Here is a 21,463-nt window from a genome sequence, read left to right on the forward strand (position 1 = left end):
CTCTGGGGTATGCGTCCTCTTTCTGCACTCAGGGTTTTTCCCCCTCTTTCTCCCTAGTCGGGGATTCTTCCAGTTTCTCTCCATTCTGGGCTTCTTTATTACTACTTCCTTCCCACTCTGTGTTTTCTTCTTATTTCTCAATGTGTTTTCTCACCCTCTGACCAGTTTAGCGTTCTTCCCCTTTTTGCACCCCTGCTCTAGTGTGTTGTCAGTCTTGGCTTCATTCTTACTTCCTCTTTTGTTCACCAGCCTCCCTCTTCACTGGAGCCACTGCATACCTGAATGTCGCGAGCGGTGTTCCTCGGGAGGACCGTTGACTCTTGCTGGTTCGCTGATCGTTGAGGAGCCACATATGCATTGCTTCTTCCGGGTTCTGTGCCTGCCTCCCAGGGTTTGACTCGCTCGTCCTGACCACTCTGTCAGTACGGAGTCGCTTATGTGACTTTTCCACGGTGCTCTGCGTCTGCCCTCTGAGATGTCCTCATTCTCTTGGCTCAGTTGAGGCAGAATCCCTTATGCAGCTTCTCCACTGTACAGTGAACACTGCGCGTCACACATGGGGTGCTTACGAAGCACCCCTGGGACTGGGCAGTTTTTTATGGGCAACCCAGCACTATTTAGTTTGGTGAAAACCAAACTAAAAGGCTCCACCAATCTGCTCCCTAAAATCAATGGTCGAAATTTGCAAATAAATGGCTGCATTCGCAGGGGGACTTGGGTAGGAGTCCCTCTGACCAAAAATAAGGTCTCAGATCCAAAAATAGAAATGGGAGGTGAAAAGCAAAAGGTTTAGGGGCCCTTAAAAGGGGCCCTAGAAGTCCCCAAAATAGAAATATTGTATTTAACAAGAATCCTGACCCAAGTGAAATGCTTAGTCTAGTAGCTAACATGAAAACTGCAAAGGAATGGGTGCTTCTTCACAGTTTACCATTTACAAAATAAATGGTAAACTGGTTATCTTTAAACAACCACACTTGGATTGGATAGGACTATGTGGGTATTGATTTTAACTGTTTCTCTTTGGGTGCGTGTCCCAGACTCGCTCGCTATCTCAGATTCTGCTTGTCTGTAGGCTTCGTGGACTAACCTGGCAAGCACTACTGTTCACAACCAAATATGACCACGTTTCGTTATCACGGTCCCAGACCCTGGCTTCAGGGTATTTCCTGCCCCTTTCCCACTGCACCGCCTCTTCTAGAGCCTGGAGCCTTTCTGCCCACCAATCGTACCTTGTTCTTGGGTAGGCGAGGGCTTCTGCTCCTTTCCAGCTACTCTCTGCACTCTTGGGACTCGTGGGGCTCTGCTGCACATCCCTGGGTCTGCGACGGCTCTGCCAGACTGTTTTTCCGCCAGGAAGCATCCTTGCTTCCCAGGACTTGGCACCACGATCCGAGTTCTCCCACCAGTCTGCCTTCTCTCTCCGTGGCTTCTGACCGGCTCTGGACTTCTCGGTTCTTGGTTTGGCCTCCTGGTCTCCCTCCTGCTCAGCAGGTTTCTCTGAGGAGGACTTCTCCTTTCTTCTTGCTCCTTCGAGAGCTGCTCCTCTAATGAGGCATCATGTTCCTGCTTTTAAAGTGGACTTCCTGGCCGTGACTCCACGGAGGACTAGTATTCTTAGTGGAGTTAGATGGAGTATTCACTAGGTCTTGTGAGATAGATATGGTATCGAGAGACACACTCAAAATTAACAGTTTGAAAACCATTATTATCAAACTTTGTGGAGTTGGTGTATTGCCTACCTGGCCCTAACTCTAAGAGGATTGTTCCCTCAACTGATGCTTCCAAGGGCCATCAATGTCCATAAGTCCAAATCCAAAGTTAGTCTGTGTCCAAACCAATGCTTGGCTCTTAAGTCAAATGTGATGGGGATCTTCTTAACGTAAAAAGGCAATTCAAAAGGAAATGTAAACCACAGCTGGTTTCAGGTAGTCTTACCCCATAGCTGTAGTTCTGCCAGTTCAAAGTAGTTCAGTTCAACAGGGTTGCCCTTGGAACCTCCCACGTCGGGCTCTTGCTGCAAGTCAGTAGAGTTTGCAATGTCTCTGGGTCTCTTGGGGTTCCCTTCCCCAAGCTTTGATCCTTCAGGTTCCAAACGAAAACACAGTTCCTATTGGGCCTCTCAGGTTTCCCTTCCCCAAGTCTAGGCCTCTTTTCACAAAGTTCCACAATGTCTTTAGTGAGCCTTTTAGGGCTCCCTTCCCCAAGGATAGGCCCCTTTTACTCAGTTCAACAAACAAACAAATAATTCCTCTTGTCAGGATGTACCTTTCACTGTAAATTTCTTTCATGGGGTAGTATCAGACTTTCGAGAACGCCGGGTTCTTTGCGCTACCTCTGACCTCTAACCCCTCTCCTTATTCTGTCACCTCCCCTTCTGTGCCTCTTCACCTGTCCTTTTTCCTCCTTACTGTGTTTCCTGCACACCTTCTTTTTTTGTTGTGCACACTTGCACCTTCTTTCCACCTTTCCGTACCTCTTGCACACTTCTCCTTATGGTTAACCTTCCTGTGCTTCTTGCACACTTCTTTGCTTTTCAGTGTGTTCTCTTGCACCGTAATTTTCTCACTGTGCTCTCGCACATTCATTTTCTCATGTACATGCCTTTTGCACTGTCTACCTATTTTCGGGTTGTTTGCATCCTCTTTCTCACTTTCCGGTCACCTGCACCCTCTCGACTGTTTCCGTGCTGCCAGCGCACTTTCTCTGTCGCTTTATTTCCTCACCTCTAGCGCCTTTTTCTGTTACTATGCTTTGCACTCTTTCCGCTTTTCAGCTTTCGTTTGCTTTTGCTTACTTTGCTTTGCCTTTTTCCACGCTTTGCTTTATCCAGCATTCGCTCACTGGGCTCTTCACTTTTTCCGGCGCTCCTGCTCCAGCCACCCGCACGCTACTGAGTTTCTTTCTGGCTTGCGAAACTCACCAATAGTAGTGCAGTGCTGGCAAGCAGAACAAAGGGTTCTTGGGTCGAGATCAGGGTCTCACCCCCTGCCCCTCGGACATACCTGGGACCGGCACACGTCCCAGGGGAATGAGCACTGATCTGAACAAGGCCAACAGACTGCCTTCCGTCCTGCTCTGGCTTCCTGTAGACCCGTCTCCCTCGCCACGCTGCAGCCCCTTTCACACACAGGGTCAGCGTCTCAGCGTCCCACACTCCACCGGTCCTTCTGGGCTCCTCTTCCAGTCAGCATCTCCAGCTCGCTTTCAGACTCTGGCAGAACCACCCTTTTTATATTAGTGGGACAATTCAAAGGTGTTAGATGGAAGGCCTCCCTTTGTATACCTATGTTGTGTATATGGGTAACCATCATTGCTCCCGATCAGCTCATACTCATCCCAGTTCTTATTGGAAATGGTAGGGGGAGATGAGATGAGGGTGGAAATACCCCATAAAGACTGAGGGACAGTGGGTTGGTGGGTAATTAGGAAGGGGGGAATACCATGTCTCACCCGTGGGTGTTCTCTCAATCCCCCGTGACCCTCCATTCTGGTGATCCTCCCTCGCTTGTCCACCCCTAGGGTCAGGATTCAAAAGCTATGGCTCTTCTCCGACCACCTGAATGGAAGATCCCAGGGGAGAAGGTGGGAGAATACCGTCCTTTCTTCCTCTTCATCTTAATACCTTTAGGTCCAGATTGCCTAGACCCTTCTTCTTGGTTCTCTAGGGTGCTCTTCAGTGCTCAGTACTTCTCCTTTATCCCAGTTTTGTCAAAGGCCTCCCATGGGTTGTTGGCATTCTTACTCGTCTCAATATTAGTCATAGAAGTGGGAGAATCAACTTGGAAAGGTACATGGTATACGACTACTGGACCCTGAGGGAGGGTAAGAGGGTGATATGGGACAGGGGTAGAGGTATACAGCGTCTCTCCTAGGTGATCGTTCCTTATCCAATAAGGGATATCCCTCCCCATGTGATCCTCCCCCATTGTTCTACCCCCAAGGGGACTTTTGGATTGTGGCTGCACCCCCCCTTGGCCACATGAGAAGGGTCCTCCCCCAAGGAAAAAGGGACAACATCCAGGGATTTGTCACACTGGCCCCCATCCTTTCTTCTCCATTTGCTTCCTCTGCATCCTCTGTCTGGTTGAATCCTCTGGATAGCAAGCTTTTCTTCCCACACATTCTTTTGTGTATTTTATTGTATAAGGTCCCTCTTACAAATAATTTTTTCTATTATTTTAGGAATTCACATGTCTGATCCAAAACCGTACATGCAACAAGAAAGTATCATTATGTTTGTTCCTATGAAGCTACCCTAATCCTGCAACAAATAGTATTACAAATCTTTTTTTAAGCCAATGAACATCTTGTTAATGGTGTTATTTTGCTACAAGCAAATGCCATTTTCATGTTGGAAATAGTGCATTCCATTTAATTATGTTACTATATTTTACATTTCTTATTAGAATGATAGGAGGGTAAACTCTGAAGTCAAACCTGAATCATACAAACAAATACAGACATCCCAGAAGGGACATCCTCCAAGGAAAGATGCATCTACCTCCATGGAAGCCTATGAGGAGCTACTGAACAGAAAGAGACAAGAAGAAGGCAGATATCGCAGACTGGATGATGAAATTGAAATAAAGGACGAAAGACGCCATAGAAGAAGTGAGAATGAGCCGGAGAGCTTCAGCAGATCACATCAAAGACGTGAGAGCGAGCTTGACGTTTTAACCAGACCTCGTAGGTTCCCAGAGGATCATGACTTCAATGGACTTCCACCTGCAATTCACTTGGATCTTTATCCCAGCGAGAATTTGCCTCCTATATCTAGACATGAAAGAGACTTCAAAGAACGAATACCCACGAGACTTCATAACGTAGCAGAGAGGTAATTTGAATAAACTGTCTATTGTCTCCTTATCATTGATCGGAACCATCTCATTTGAATGCTAATGCAATTACCATGATGGAAACAAGGTGCAGAACCACAGGCTGTACATATCATTCACAAATTATTTGTTTCATTGCATGTCACACAATACTGCCCCAAACAATAATGGCATATGTAGTTTATACATCAAGAAATTGTTTCGAAGAGCGTGAAAGAAAATGTGTGAATGAATAAATATTTAGACTTGCTTTTCTTGAGAGAGCTGGGACAAATAATAGGCTTGGCTTGTATTTTAAACAAAAGAAAAAGCATGACACTGAAAAAAAAATCTGAATAAATTCATGCTCCCTGCACCATACATTTTGATATTCCCGCTCTAAATAGCTCTTTCCCTCCTTTCTTTCACTTCCAGTCACAAAGATTACACCATTGGCATCTTTTCCTTTTTAGCTAGAAATGCTTGGTGGCCGAGTCATCATGAATGGGAAGGAGGTCTGAAGTTTGGTTTCTCAGACATTAAGATTTAGCATTGCTTATTTTTTCAGTAGCACTGTTCAGGCCTCATTGATTGCCACACCTTTCATAGGTTATAGCATTATTCAGGGTCTCTAGGACCTTTCCGGATTCCCAGTGCTCCTCAGGATTCCCACCACTGTTAAAGGTTCAGAATACCTTTCCGAGCTACCAACACTGTTCCTAATTTATAGATGACAGGAATGCCCAGGCCCCACAGAGACAGATCTCCATGCCTTCTAAGATCACAAAAACACAGCATTTCCTTAGGGGATTGAAGTAAAAGGTAGTGGATAACTGGCCATTTCACTAGAAGCTGCCCGAAAAAACAAACAAGATAGCACAGTATTACCTGTGCTAATATTTCAGGGAAATTGAAGACTTAGTCCAGGGACAGTCTGAACCAGCAGCGGAAGAACACTTGACGCTAAATCAAAGTTGTAAGGCAATACAGAAGCTTTCTAAAAGTCCCAGGAGCAGGGAATCCAAGAGAGTAAGGATACCTGAAATTCCAAGCCAAAGAAAATCTAAAAAGCAGAAAAAACAAGCTCACATACTCCAAAAGCTCCAAAGGTAAAACATAAAAGAAAGTATCTGGTTGTGAAGTGTTTGTTTAGAACCACCAAAAAGATGGTTTCCACAATTACTACAGAATGTATCTTGTCTAAACTGGCCCAAAGAAGTGGCAAAAAGCGGAAGTCATGCCAAGTATTGTAGTTTTCACTAGAGGCAACTTTTCCAGCATTCTCACCTGAAACTCTTTTCCAGAAACACTTGGTTGGCTTGTGCCATTCGTGAGAAAGATCCCCAATGAGACTTAGATATCCCTGACCAATAAAGCCAGCATCCTAGGGAGGAAGAAATAGCACTTTCTTGTTCCTCATGGCTACGCCAACCTGCATGGGCCGGATAAACAAGCAGTGGCATGACCTTTATCGCAAACCACAGCAAGGCCTTTCCCGGATAGTCTGGCAACCTGGCATGAAATGGGGTTCAGTAATGATCACAATTACTTCACATACCTCATATTTGACATCGCTCTGCACCAGAATGGTTGGAAGAGCGGAATAACACCAGGTAGAGAGGGGTTCATTAAGGTACAATGAAATATTGTTGTATTCACCACTCTGTTTACCTAATAGACTGCAGGGTTAATGCACTGATTTATTTCACAAGGGTCAGCATTCAGGGGAAGTAATTTATGGTGACCAAGCACATGTAAATAAGTGGTAGGAAATCAGGTTGTAAGAGATGGGTTGACTCACCAATGTTCGACATCTTTTCATTTATGTTTTTGGGCACCTCTCGATTTGTAGGTGATGGAGGAAAGATGGGTCTTGTTAACCTAATAAGGTCATGAGGGAACAGCAGAAAGTTTAGGTAAATTGTGGCACAGGTTTCTATGCCAGAATGGGCAGTGAGCCATGTTTGAGGGGTTACGACAAAACAGGTCAGCAGGGCTATTTGAGAAGGTATTCCTTTTGCAATTGATGAAGTGAGCCATTTCAAGATATCTACAACCAGCAGAAACATTCTCCACCCAGTGACTAGGGAACAGTTCACAAGAAAATAGACTGTTTGCCACTGTATGGGAGAATCTGAAAGTGGTTGCAAGAAACCAACATGTTTTGTTTGTGTGATGTTGCTTGGGCAAAATAGAAAACAATTGTTGACCTAGAAAATCACATCTGTCTCCCCCAGTTTTCATTCAACCTTTAAAAAATGTTGTTAGAATGCTCTTACCCCATTTGTTTTAATATATACCTTAAACCACTAGGTGTCCAGTTTAGACCTGGGATACAATTGCTACAGCGACATACCCATTTGAACTTTAAACTTTCTACTTTAAACTCTAGTGGTTTAAGGCATATATTAAAACAAATGGGGTAAGAGCATACCCTTTGGGCACACCACAAGACGTTAGAAATTTAGAAGTGATCAGGCAATACAGAAGGGAACAGAAACACCTCATTTCCAAGGGCTATGATTATATTATCTAAAGTTATGTGAGACCACCAAAAACCCAGCCATTCATTTCAATTGAGCTCCAAAGAGCACACACTTGGTACAGATTATGCCTGCATTTTGAAGCATTTGTTGACTGGTCTTCATTGAGCAGGGATCAGTTTCAACATATAGGTCCAGGGGGTTTTGTGCTCTTTGGTCGTAGCTATTGCTGTCCCCTGGCAGGACTTTCTGGCTGCCGCTCCCTGATCCTAAGCCCCTTCCTTGGGCCAGCAAGTTTACAGATGCATAGATTACTAAAGAAAGAGCATTTTAAAGTACAGAAAGAACTGCTCATTGTTCCCTTGCACCATATGTGGGGTATAGGCATCCCTAAGGTGGGGGTCTGTGTTGTCAGTTATTATGGTAAGTAGTTAAGGGGCGTGCAGTGATTTGGTATTCTTTACTCACTCCTGCAAAAACAATGTTACCTTACGCCCCTCCTTACCTCTCAGAAAAGATCACCCGCAACCCATCCTGTAGACCTATCAAATCTCATCTCGCCAACCAGATCCAGGTCCCACTCTTCAAAAGGGTAAAGGCTGGTGGCTCCAGCTTCCTACACCTAGCCCCTAAGAACTTGCATGGCCTCCTCGCGGCACTCAGAAATGAAGAATCATACAACGTTTTCCGCAAACTGTTAAAAACCAACCTGTTCAACTAACCCTCCCCCAATATGCATTTATAGATGTCACTGCCACAGGAAACTGTACTTCCTGACAAATAACACGCACATCTTCATTCTCTGCATATAATGTGCCTTTTTTGGACAGCTCCTTGACTCACGCATGTATGTACTAAGAAAAACCTTTAACAGCACCACAATGCCTCAGTGCCGCTGTGCGCTATACAAATGAATAAAATGAATAAAATAAATAAGGTGTTTTTGGTAAGGATGTGGCTAAACACGGGGCATATAAGTTGAACTTTCTCTTATTCAACTGTTGTGTCCCTACCCTTACAGCCTTTTAAGATCTGCTTCTAAAACGCAAAGCAATCAATATTTTTGGATATCTCCAGTTTTACAGTTAAGTACATAGGTGTTTCATTGGTAGCACAGTTATTATGAAATGAATCATGCAGTGGAGTACATCAAATGATACATGAGTAGAAATTTTGTTTCCTATTTTGGTTATCCTTCCTGAATGATTCCTTCTTCGCTTGAGTAAAAATTAAACACACAAATAAGAGGTTAGATCCAGGGCACTGCTGTTATACAGATATTCCTGCAGTTCAAAGGGACATCCACGCAATGCAGATAATGAACCTGCTCAGTTCATGCAAGTGAATAAGACATTAATTTAAACCCTTCTCAGTGCCGTTTCTGAAAATTAAAGTACAACCTGACAACTTATGTTAGTATATTTTTTGCCATTTCCATATTTTGGAAATGTTCAATATTAGCTTCATGCACTCTTACATTTATATAATCAGTTGCCAGCACCACCTGGACAGAGCATTCATTTTTGGAACTTTTGCATCAAAATACTTCAAATACATTTTTCTGTGGTAAATCAGAATCAGGAGACGGACAAAATGGCTTTTTGTATGAATGGTCTGTTTATATAAAAGACTTGTTTTTGTTACTAACACTCTTGACTTATTTATTTTCTTTAGGATAGGGCCTAGAGTGCTCATCAGGATGTCAGTAACATAAGGTTTGTCCATCATCCAGAAAACATGACCTACCCTGACTCCTGACTGTACCGCTAATACAGAAAACAATCACATGAAAACAAAGCAATGGTTTCTTGCTCCAAAGATTGAGTGATTGTTGGCTTCTGACCTCCTTTTCTCTCTGCTTCAAAAAGGGGTCCTTGACACCTTTGTTCAGTCAACACAACTGTCTTTCACCCCACTCCTCCTGTATTGGATAGAGAGTTTTCTCTTAGTCGGTGTCCTTCTCTCTTTCTTTCCTGGCTTGTGGCACGTTGTCTACCGTTCAGTTTGTCTGATACCCTTGGTATTCGTAAATCAGGTTCCCGGCCATCTCCAAGTTTTATATTTGAAAGATACTCACATCCTCTCCATCCTTGCTGTGTTTACCCCTCCTCCCTGAGGCCTCTGGCTTTCCTCTCTACATTAGGGTGTTTCTCTGTTCGGCCCACCTCAGGACTATGTGTCTTGTGCCTTGTCTTGGGGTCGCCGTCTTGCCCCAGCTTGGGATTGTATGGTTTGCACTCAGCCGTGCGGTTGGTTGACTCTCCCTCCTTCTGTATGGGGATGGGCTTCTCACCCCGTCTTGAGGTTGTTCTGTTTTTACTCCACCGTGGTGTTGCTCTTACCCTTCTTTGGTGTGTTGCTCTGATCCCGCTTCATGGTCTGCTTCTCACCCCGCCACGGGGTCGTTTGGCTCTCACCTTGTCTTGAAGTCTGTTCGACCGTACTGCCCACCTTCTTACTACCCCAAGCAAACGCGTACCTTTTTCCATCAGTCTGTGCTCCTCTGATTGGGTGTGTCAGGGAGGCATCATTGTTTCATCCGGTCGTCTTCCTTTGGCATCGTTGTAGCAAGTGCTCCCTTCCCGCCAGCCTCTAGCAGGCTCTCTTCTGGGTGGCAGCTCAGTTACTCCTCTTGCTCCGGTGACTCGGGCTTCCTCCACTGGGCCGCCTAAGCTGGAATCGTTTAGTCTCTACTGAGACTCGTCGGTGAGTTTTCTGCAAGCTCCTCCATGGTTCCAAGCACCACATCTGGTGCAGTCTCTTTGCAGCACACCACTCCTCCCAGGAACATGCTCCTGTGTTGCACCTGTAAGGGGTCAAGCGTAAGAGCCAGAAACTGTGTTAGGTTGAGTAATAGGAGTTGGGGAAATCCTACCAGTCCCTCTGTCTGAGGGGGTTCCCCTGCCTCAATAAAGTTAATGAATATCTGTGTCAGGATGTCTAACAAAGCGTCCTTTGTCAAAACTTCTAATCTAACCCTTATATGCTAAACTGAATATAAGGTGCAAATGGTGATTTCTCTGAGCTGTAGAGGTACAGCTTATTCTCGACTTCCAAACATATGGTTCTATGGTGCACAAAAGATAAGGAAATATTGTTCAGTCATAGAGATGGGGTTTGTCCCTTCCTCCATGCTTCTTCTGGTTTCTCTCAATCAGTTCCAGTGTTTCCAAGAAGATGCTTTTCTCATTGCCTCTTTCAAGGGGTATGGCTCCACCCTGTGTTACTATCCTACAACTTCAGATTTGTTAATTTTTCTACCCCTGGTTTACTTTCCTGCCAGGGTTCCTCCGTTTGATTTCATCTTTTGGTTCTTTAGAGCAATAAGGCTTTTCCCTTTCTGTGTAGCCTTTTGCTTTGTATCTGGAATCTTTAACGGGGCATTAGTCTTCCCTTGTCTAATACACACTTTCACACTTGGGGGTTCTGACCCCTGGACTTTATCAATCCTTTTCCCTGGTGTACTCTCCTGCCAGGATATTGTTCCTTCATCTCATTCCTCAAAAGGGTTATGGGTCTTCCCTCATCTGTTCCACAGGTAGTGGTTCTGGCCCCTAAGATTTTATAATCCTCCTTCATTCCCCTGCTATACTCGCTTGCCAGGTTATCTTCACTTGCTTGCTTCCGTGTGAGTCCTAGGCACACTGTTTGCATGGTGCACTAACCTGCCAGTGCTTTTCCACCCTTTGTTCACTTCTCACAATTCTCCAGTATCGAGTCAGAAACTCTTTCCTTACTGTCTTTATTTAGGCTCTTACTCTTAGTACTGTTCACTTCACATTTGTAATAACTTCACTGCCTTTGCTTAGGCTCCCCCTGACAATGCTCGTAATAATTGTACTCCCTTTATTTAGGCTTTTTCCTGCCTCAATGTTGGTATCAATACTAATGGTATTGCTTTTTTTTTTATGCTTGCTCCTTCAACAATACGCGTATCAGTAAGAATTACTCTGCCCTCACTTAGGCTTGCTCTTTTAACAATGTTCTTATCATTAAGAATTGCTCTTCTTTCACTTCGACTTGCTTGTGTAGTACGCGGTACACAGAATTCACTCTGAAGCCACCCCGATAACTTTCTTTTTCTCGGTTTACCGGTTATAGCTGGCATCTTCGCTCCTGGTCCATCTACTGGTAAGGCCCCCGGTGAGTTGTTCGCTTTCTGTCTTGCTTTCTTCTGTCCTCGGCACCTCCAGCTGCCTGCAGTCAGCAAATGGTGAACTTCACCCGACCTGGCAATTGCTCGGCACACCATATCCGTTGCACTCTGCATTTTGTCCTGCATACTGCTCGCCTTCGGCATCCTCTACGATATCCGTGCAAGACAAGTGCCTCTCCAGTCCCAGGCTCTCTAGCTCTGCTTTTGGTTCTCTCTAGTTTGGTTCATGTGGGTTATTTTTAAATGTCCGAGTCTTTACCGCCTTCCAGCAATGCAAATGAACTCTTTTCCCCTGCTGTAGCGAGGGGGAGGGCTTATGACTTGTTCTGAGTCGAGTACGGTGTCTGAAGAGTCAAAAGCCACACCACCCTTAGGTATATGCTTTGAAAACTCATTACATTTGTCAATCCTGATGTAATCAACAAATGTATGGGATTCCTGAGATAAGGGAGGATAGCACGTATCCCTGTCTAAGTGGTGCCTGTCCTTTAATAGGGGGTCACCCACAGTGGGATCAGCTTGCCCGGTACCGTACGGAGTGTTCAGCTTAGCAAGCTCACCTCCTTAGTCTCAGTGGGAGTGGCTCACCTTTGACTAGAGGGGACGAAATCCAAGGATGCGTACTGGATGTTTGTATAGTGCCTTACTGCAGTTATGATTTCGAAGGGCTCCCGGCAGACAATAGTGTAGACAGACTTGAACATACACCATTTCGTTACACGCAAATAGTATTTAGGATTTCAAGCTTCAATTATTAGCAGGAATGACTAGTGAAGTGACATTATAATAGCTGTAGTATCAAGTGCAGGTCTCTGGTGTAGATTGCTATTTCAGTAACTTTGTGACAGCTGAACATAATTATGTGTCTCTGATGGTGGAATGATAGCTAGTATGAGTCTCTATCAACCCTCAGGGCAATTGTCTACACTCGACAGCTCAGATACATTTTAAATGCAGAACACCTACCTAATGAATAACGTGCACATTTGTCCGATATGTGTAAGAAGCGTTCAGAAACTGCCACTTGTCAAGTTGTATTTGGAATGAGCAGACATTCAGCCGGACGTGCTTACAATATGCATGCAAAACAACGCAATAAAACCCTGTTTTCGTTTAGGGCTTAATACTAGTGGTTTTCTTGCTATTAATCGCTGTGAAAGTCAGTGTTGCATGTAGCATTCTCAGAAGTAATAACACTCGCAGTGACAGATGCCGTCCCTTCACACCTTATAAATCGCTTGCTTCCCTGTAATTCTCAATTGCCATGAGTGCGAGTCACGTGTAGTGCGTTTTAAGATTGAAAACTCATGCACAGGAGAAATTATATTGGCTGCTTATTAGTGGGCTACAGAGGTGCCCCCGACAGTGACCTGACTCCGTGGCAGTTTTTTGAGACGGATGAGCACTACCCCAGCTAGACACAACCCACCTAAAGACCTTGCTTAAACCAGGAGGAGAGAAATCGTTTTGAGAAAAAGACTAGCAAATTGCCATTATCACAATAAAAAGATGGTGCTTGTTAGTGCACTGGAAACCATTAAAAACACTTGTCACTGCCAGCAGCCTGGCCTGTGGACATCAAAAAGGAAACAAAATTGTTCATTTAAAGTATTTTATTGGCATTTTAACATGTTTACAGAATCATGTGTTATGATTAAACGTGATTACGGTGCGATATTCGGCTCTTTAGTTAACGATATATAAATATTAAACAACAATTAACCGTAACTGTCCTCTGGCTACTTTGTGTTGACATTGGTTCCTGATTCCTCATTTGCCGTTTTCATTTAGGTGGTGTGGTGTTGCAAGGTTCGAGAATTCTGGTTTGGAAGGGGGCTCTTGGTATACTTAGCGCATTTTGTGGTGCAGGTGTGTTTCATCATGCTAGTGAGTTCATGGGGGGGGTTTGTGATCTGCCGAGAAGTTTGTCTCTTATTAGGGCTTTCCATGATTCAAAAGTGTCGTTCGTGTCACCGTCCGTTCTGGTGATTCCTGTGTTCCAGGCGCTGGTTTCTGCCTTCGTCCATCTCTCCATCTCCTTGATCCAAGCTTCATATCTCGGTCCTATAGGCGATTTCCATGCCATCGCTATCGCTCTCTTTGCAAGGATGCATGCCATGTCCATTAGCTTTATAATATGTTTGTATTTGCCTGGTCTGGAGAATGTTCCTAATAGGCATTCTTTCGGCGTCCATTCAAACCTCTTTACTCCCGCCTTCCCAGATGTCTGTTCAACTTTGGTCCAAAAGCTTTGCACCCTGTGGGAGGTCCAGTACACATGGATCATATCTGCGCCTTCGTTACTGCACCAGGGGCAATGCGATCGGGCTTGTTTATTGAAGCCGGCTACTCTGTGCGGGGTCATGTAAGTCCTGTATATTCTTGACACCTCTTTCGGGTAGATTAGTGCTCTCTCCCATTCGTTTTCAGTCATGGTGGTGCCCAGGTCTTTCTCCCATCTTTCCTTCAGTGAGATACTGCGGGGGTTGGGTCTAACCGATTGTATAATCTGGATATGGGTTTCCAGCCATCGCTTAGGTCGTGCATTTCTTGCAGTAGGGGGTTTGACGGTGGTTCCTCAGGCCATATGCTCCATTTCTTTTTTGCGGTGTGTTTGACTCTCTGGTACCACAGAAACTGGCCCTTTGCCAGTCCTTCCTGTGTGTGGAGGGATTTGAAATCTCTGAAGGTTCCATCATTGAACATGTCCCCCCAGGTGTACAGTCCCCCTTTTTCCCAATATCTCATTGCTTGTAAGTCGTCAAGGTTTGTGCATACATCCACCATTATGGGGGTTTCCGGGGAGTATGGATGGTGTAGTCTGAGCATCAAGCAGGTCTTGTTCCACACTTGTTTTCCAAGTTTCACTATCATGGGGGTACTTAGTGGGTTTATCAAAGGGCTCCATAGTGCTTCCTTGGGGAACGTTGGGGTTATCTGGTGTTGCAGTAGCCCTATTTCGGCTGACGGGTCATCTGACATCCACTTCATGACATGGCTTGGCTGGGCTGCCAGGTAGTATTTTTGGAGATCAGATAGTTGTATCCCTCCTTCATGCATTAGTGTCAGGATGTGGAGGGGTAATTTATGATGGGTCGTGCCCCATAGGAATTCGTTTAACAGAGCTTCCAATCTTTTGAAGAAGGGTGATTTGATGTAGTAGCATACATTTGTGAAGTAGTATAAGAATCTTGGGAGTATTATCTTTCTGATGGAGGCTCTGCCCATCAAGGATAGCAGTAGCTTGGACCAGAATTTCATGGAATTGCGTATCCCTTTCATCACTGCTTCCGTGTTGCAGTCGTGTGTGAGCTCTGGTGTATGTTTAATGTTGACCCCCAAGTATCGAAACGTTTCTGGCTGCCAATTGATTCCTACCTTGGGTAGGTCTGCTTCTTTTACTCCAAGTCCTGCTAGTGGAAATGCACAGGATTTCTGTTTGCTGAATTGTATCCCTGAGTATCGTGCAAAGTTGTCCAGTATGTCGAGTGCTGTTGGAGCATTTAATTGGGGATCCCTAAGGTACAGTAGCACGTCATCGGCGTATAGTGAGATGATGTTGTAGTCTGCTCCCACCTTTATCCATGCATCAAAAAGTGGCTTCCTAAAATAGCTGACTATTGGCTGCAGCCCCAGTATGTACAGCATTGGCGATAGCGGCCATCCCTGCCTAGTGCCTCTTTGTATCTCTCAGGACTTCAACACCACTTTTCCAGTCTTCACTCTTGCCACAGGGGCGTTGTAAAGTACTTTGACCCATCTCACAAAGCTTTTGCCAAACCTGAATCCCCTCAGGGTCTCGATTAGCTATTCCCAAAATATGGAGTCGAACGCCTTGATGGCGTCCAGGGATAGCACTGCCATGTCTTTGTTGCTCCCCAGTGTCTGTGACATGATATGTTGGAGTCTCTGCAGGTTAGCTGTGGTGTTTCAGCCTCGCACAAACCCATTTTGGTCTTTGTGAACTAGGGATCCCATTACCCTGGCAATTCTCTTAGCTAATATGGTGGTTAGGACTTGCTATCATAATTTAGCATTGCCAGAGGGCGGTTGGAATCGCAGTCGCTTGCGGGTTTGTTTGGTTTGAGCATTGGGATTGAGTGTTTCTCTCATACTTCCAGGTAGTGTTCCGGTTTTGTATGCTTCCTGAAACACTTCTTGTAATATTGGGGTTAAGGTAGATTCATAAGCTTTGTAAAATTCCAGCGGGAGGCCGTCACTTCATGGGGTTTTGCATGTGGCAAGGGATCTGATTGCTTCTGTTATATCTTCTGTTGTGATCTCCTCCTAGCGCTTCTCTTTGCTCCTTGGTTAATGTGGGGAGCTCTATTTCTTCCAAGGTGGCCTTAATGTCTTCTCTTGGTACCCTTGTGTTATGGGAGTATAGCTCGGAGTAGAACTCTGTGAAGACATCGTTGATTGCTGATTGTGTCCTATGTATTGCTCCATTTTTGTCTCTAATCTCAGTCGGTAGGTGTCGTGGGTGTTCTCGTTGCACAGCCATGCCAGCAGTCTACCTGGTTTGTCAGCTTCTTTGTGTGCTCTGGCGGTGCGTGCTGTGTAATCGAACTTGTCCAGTCTCTCCCAGGCTGTTCGGCAGTTGTTTCTGATCTCCTTGAGTTTTTCTTCATTCCCATTGGTGCTCGAGAGATGGTCTTCTAGCAGCTTTATTTCGCTTTCCATGCTCTCTAGTTCTCTTCTTAGTTTCCAGACACCTCCGGCTCCCGCTATGGTTTCGCCTCGCGTTACCACTTTAATGGCTTCCCATAGTGTGCTCCATCTGTCCACTGTGCCCTTCTTTAGACGTATGTATTCAAGTTTTTCCCCAAGGTTTTCGTGAAACGCTTGAACAGCAAGTGCCTCAGTGGGCATTCTCCACATCGGGATTGGGGTCCGGGGGCCTCTGATCTTCCATTGCATGAGTAAGGGGGAGTGGTCCGAGATCGATCTGCCTAAGTAGTCGGGGATTCTGCGTACATTAGTTGTTCTCTATCAATGAATAAGTAATCTATTCTGGTGTGTAAACTGTGGGCGGCCGAGTAATAAGAGTAGCTTCTTTCGGAGGGGTGTAATTCTCTCCATACATCTGCTAGGTCCAGGTGGTCTATCGTGGTGGTCAGCGCTTGTGAGGTAGTGTTTTTGGTTGTTGTGGCGGTTCAGACCGGTCAATGATTCCGTCCTTAACACAGTTGAAGTCCCCCCCCCCCTCCCTCCCCACCCATATGAAGGTTCCATCTCTGTGGTGGGCTATTTTGGCACATAGTTGTTTGAGGTGCATGGGTATGCCATGGTGGGGGAAGTAGTGCACTATGCATATTTTGGCATGTTCGATTAAGCCCCACATTATCAGGTATCTGCCTTCTTTGTCCGCTTCCATCCCCATTAGTTGACATGGCGTTTCTGGGTTCACCCATGTGTATACTCCTCGTGCGTATTTAGAGTAATGTGCACCACCACCCTGGCCTACCCAGTGTTTGGTTAGCTTTGCTGTTGTTTCCGCCGTAAGGTGGGTCTCTTGGAGTAATGCAATCAAAACCTTCTTCCTTCGTAAAAAGGATTGGATTCTGTTCCTCAAGTATGTCCCCATGCCTCTCACATTTCATGTCATCACCCTAAGTTGTGCTGCCATTGTTGGTTCCTGGGGATTTTCGTGTCTCGCCTCGATTGGGTTCTCAGGTTAGCTTGTCTTTTCTGGTTCTTGGCTCCCTCTTTTGATCCACCTTCTTCTCTGGATCCGTGTCCAACACTGTTCGTTTTTATCGTTTGTCGTTCTTAGGTGGAGGGCTGCGTTACAAACAAAATAAAAAACATAACTATAACTGGTGCGCCCAGCGACTGCGTTTCCGTCGCGGTGCTCAGGCGCCCTCGCGCCGTCTGTTCCCATCCTGGTTTTCGAGCGTGGTCGTGCTGGCAACAGGCCTGCACTGTTGTGTTCGTGGGTTAGTGCTGTGTGCTTGGCTGAGGAGGCCGGGCGAGTTGCGTAACCATTTTGCTGTTTTATGGCTGCTTGGTGTCCTTGTCGCTTCTATGTTTTCGTAACTGAAGGGAGAGCCCTAAGAGCATCAGAGATGTGGGCTAATAATACTTGGTACAAAGAGGGTTTGCTCTGACGTCTAGAATTCTGTGGTCTACTACTTGACTCCAGTAGACCTTGAATTATTCTATCATGTCACATACATACATACAGAATGTCTTTAGATGTAGTAGTACTCTTAAAATTTTAGAAAGCTCAGACAAAAAATAAATAAATAGTAATAGAGGGTGCAGCTTATGTTTTATTTTGCTGTCAATTTTTTTTGCATTTTGAAGTCATGCATTTATACTCTTTTTTATTTTTTATTTTTTTTTTTTTAAGAAACAGGTACAGTACATTTCTTAGTATTTACAAGTCCTTGGTGGGACTGGATTTGGCAACAAAGTTGAAAATAAACAAAGCTTCAACAAAGTAGTGCTTTGATATTAGTTTGTGACCGCTACCTATAGTGACAAGTGATAGTACGTTTCGGCAAGATGCCTTCATCTTGGGCCTGGAGTAGGTCTCCCTAGAAGAGAATTAGGGGGACTCTATTAGTGCCTGAAGTAGTGGTTTAAAAACTGAGGGACGGAGACCGCCAGGGGGCGCGGAGCATGCTGGACGTGTGAGACCAGCGCTCCACCACCGCAGGGCCTATCACTTTGAGCCAGTCCCTGGCTGGGAGTTTGGAGTAACCCCGACGGGAACGTACACCCCCGCGGCAGCGGGCCGACGAATCAAGCGCTCCTCCAAAAGTGGATACAAACTGGCCCTGATCTGAGGCCCCGCTCCCCGAGCAACAGAGGACACCTTTTCGGACGCCGTGCAGCGGAGCCACTGGGGGCGTCACATCTCGCAGTGCCCCAGGCCTCGGCCGGACCCGCCGTGGAACCTGGAGCCGCCGGTCGTCGCCTCCGCGGCCCACACCCATAACACCGAGAGGGGGATGCCGGAGCACGCCCCCCACCGTGCACGGACGCCGAGCGGGCCCCGGAGCTCTGCCCCGGTGGCGTGTGGACATCGCGTGGGGCCAAGGACGAGTGGAGCGTCCTGGTGGGAGCCCCCTACCACCAAGAACTACTCTGGTGCGGACCACCAGCAGCAAATCAGGACTCCGGGAGCCTCCCGATCCATCCCCCGCGCACGGAGGCCTACTCGAAAAGGAGCCCCCAGTGAGGGGGTCAGAGCCCACAATGGACGTGTGGCGGCCTGAAGAAGGTGAGGAGCACAGGGGGGAGAACTGATACTTGAGACTCGGCGGACTGTGTTTGGCGCCCCCCTCTGGCGCCCTCCGGGCACGGACCAGCGCAACTCACCCCGTAAAAGCTGGCACGGACTCCCCCCCCGCCCCCGTGACGCATCTGGGGAAACAGGCCCCAATCACAATCTTGGCCCCCCTCGTGAGGACTGGAGTCATCACCAGGGTCCCCCCCCACATGCGAGCTTGCCTCCACGGAGGCGGGGAGGGCCCAAGAGGACCAGAGGAAACCTGAAGGCATTAAGGCAGGGTGAGAGGCGCCGCCGCCCCCACCCACACTCCAAAGGGCACCAGAGATCGAAGCCCTGGAACCGATCCAGCCCACGTGCGCAATCCACTCCCTCCAACACTTCCGCCGGTCCAACGCACCCCTCGGTGAACCACACAGTCACCATGCCTTCAAGTGCCGACCCCCCCCCCCCCTACCTCCCCCGCAGTGCTAACGAAGGACGACCTCAAGGACATCCTCCAGGAGATAAAAGCGATTCGAACGGACATACAAGCCTCTATAGTTGATCTCGGGGGGGAGAGTGGAGACGCTAGAGGAAAAAAATGAGGGAATGGAAAACAACCACCTCCAAATGGACCTGTTAGACATGAAATACGAAACGAGGCTAACAGACCTAGAAATCAGAGAGGAGGGCATAGCCCTGAAAATGGACGACCTAGAGAACAGACAACACCGAAACAACCTGCGCATTATGGGTGTGACTCAGCAGAGAGGCGAGACTGCCGCAGACGTGGGGAGAAAGGTTCAGGGCCTCATCAACCAACTCTTCACACTCGCGGGGGGCAAGGAAGTCCAGCTGGAAAGAGCCCACCGAGGGGGAGGTGGAGCAAGGGGCGGCCCAAGGTCCATAGTTGTGCGCTTCCTCCGCTACAGAGAAAAAATGGAGGTCCTCGAGAAAGCGAGAAGGCTGGAGAGTTTCTTGTTCGAAGGAGCCACAGTGAGGATTTTCCAGGACCTCTTGGATTTCACTCTTACCCGCAGAAGAGTGCCGGCCACTCATCCAGTGGCTCACCAGCCAAGACATAAGATACAGGTGGTCCTTCCCATTCGCCTTGTCTTTCGAACGCTCAGGAGTGGACTATAGAGTGACCAGCAGCAAGGAGGCATCCCAAGTGCTGCAGGTACTCAAAGGGGATACCCCAGAGGAAGGAATCGAGATGGAGGTGCAAGAGCCTCAGAGCGCCAGAAGGGAGCCGGAGGGCCCCTGGTCCACAAAGATGATAAAGGGCCGAAGGAAATTCAAGAAACTAAACACCCCCACAACGGAAGCTGAAGGGGACTAAGTGGTCAGAGGCTCGCTATTTGTCATGATGCCTACCCCCGGAGCACCAGGACAGGCCCAGCACCCCCGGGAGCAGGCATCATGCCCTCGGGTAAAAGCCCAGCGGTCCCTAATAGGGGCTTTTTGGACTTTGTCCTGGCGCCTTTGGCGCCAGGCTCATGTTGGACATCAGTCCTTGCGCCATAGGCGCCAGGCCCATAAAAGAGGGTGTTTGGTGCACTTACCTGACGCAGACCATGCTGCATGAAGCCTCAAGCCAAATGAGGCTTAGGAGGGACTATTTTATCAAAGGCACTATTTTACTTGGGTGGGGACCGTGGAAGAATACTTACCTGGAACTTCTTCCAAGGCTATTTAAACCACGCCCGCACTGCCACACGTGCTACGCGTTGCTCTGCATCTAGCAGCTGAACGCTCACTGTACCTGCTCCTGCATCGTGCCTCCAGCCGCACCCGCCTCGATCTTGGGATACCTGAAAGGAAGGAAGGGAAGAGAAAAGGTGAAAACCAAGAACTTAATCTAACTTCCTACCTGTGTCCGGAACCATCACGCCAGCGATCCTGAAGATAGACATTCTTTAAAAGCATTGCGCTACTTGTTGCAGCGCCGCGCATCACTCACCTCCCTCGTGGGCTCTTCACTATCCACCGCGACCTTCTGGGCATTCCGCCACATCTCTGCACCTGCAGGGGAGAAGAAGAGACAAAAGGTGAGCAGGAGGAACAAATGAGGAAAGCCTGATTTTCCGTCACAAGACTTACCTGGCCATATTTGACAGAACCACTCCTCATTTCGGGTCAGTGCCACTTCTTGGCCTGGTACCGCACCCCGGCCCCTAAGGGCAAAAAAGAAAGACATTACTAGAGGGATTCAAAGACGTTTAAATGGATCATTTTATCACAAACTCGCCTGAGTTTATCTCCGGCAATATCCCTCGAAGCATCACTTCCACTCTGCACCTGAAAATAAGGACAGATCGCAGGTTAAGAAAAGCAAACAAAGAGAAGACTCTACTCTGGAACTTTTTAAACTGCATACTTACGGCATTTCGCCTTCCGAAACCAGTGAAGTAACTGGTCAAATATGCGCCCCTGCACCAGAAGCAGGATGGAGAGCTCATCCATTCAAACATTAAGGTGAGCCTTGATTGGGGATTTCGGAGGTGGTCGGAGAAGAGCAAAGGGGAGGTGGGAAGCAATCACAAAACTCTGCAGACAGTTAATCCCCTTTTCTCCACCTACAGAAAGATTTTTCTACGGGCCAGACGAGCCAGATTTGGGGGTCCAGTTCAGTCGGTGTTTTGAATCCTGCGCATCACGCTTGAAGAGATCATGGCATTCCAGACCAGGTCAGCGCCTCTGTGGGAGCCAGGTGAGCGTTACACTATTAGAGAAACTGAGAGATTGAATCAAACCGCCCCGGCCCGGGACGCGGAGCTTAACAAGG

General features: G+C 47.0%; 1 protein-coding gene across 4 annotated transcripts in view; it reads left to right on the plus strand.

Annotated features, from left to right (window-relative positions):
* CSPP1 (centrosome and spindle pole associated protein 1) overlaps positions 1 to 21,463 on the plus strand; it is a 1,841,309-nt gene that overhangs the window by 601,948 nt on the left and 1,217,898 nt on the right. For all 4 annotated transcript variants that reach the window (XM_069621145.1, XM_069621146.1, XM_069621148.1 and 1 more), the window contains one exon: positions 4,407 to 4,834. In XM_069621145.1, coding sequence (XP_069477246.1) covers positions 4,407 to 4,834 — 428 coding nt within the window. The remainder of the gene's footprint in view (positions 1 to 4,406; positions 4,835 to 21,463) is intronic.

The sequence above is a fragment of the Ambystoma mexicanum genome, chromosome 5q (genome assembly GCF_040938575.1).
Source record: "Ambystoma mexicanum isolate Mex_15411 chromosome 5q, UKY_AmexF1_1, whole genome shotgun sequence".
Taxonomy (NCBI): Eukaryota; Metazoa; Chordata; class Amphibia; order Caudata; family Ambystomatidae; genus Ambystoma; species Ambystoma mexicanum.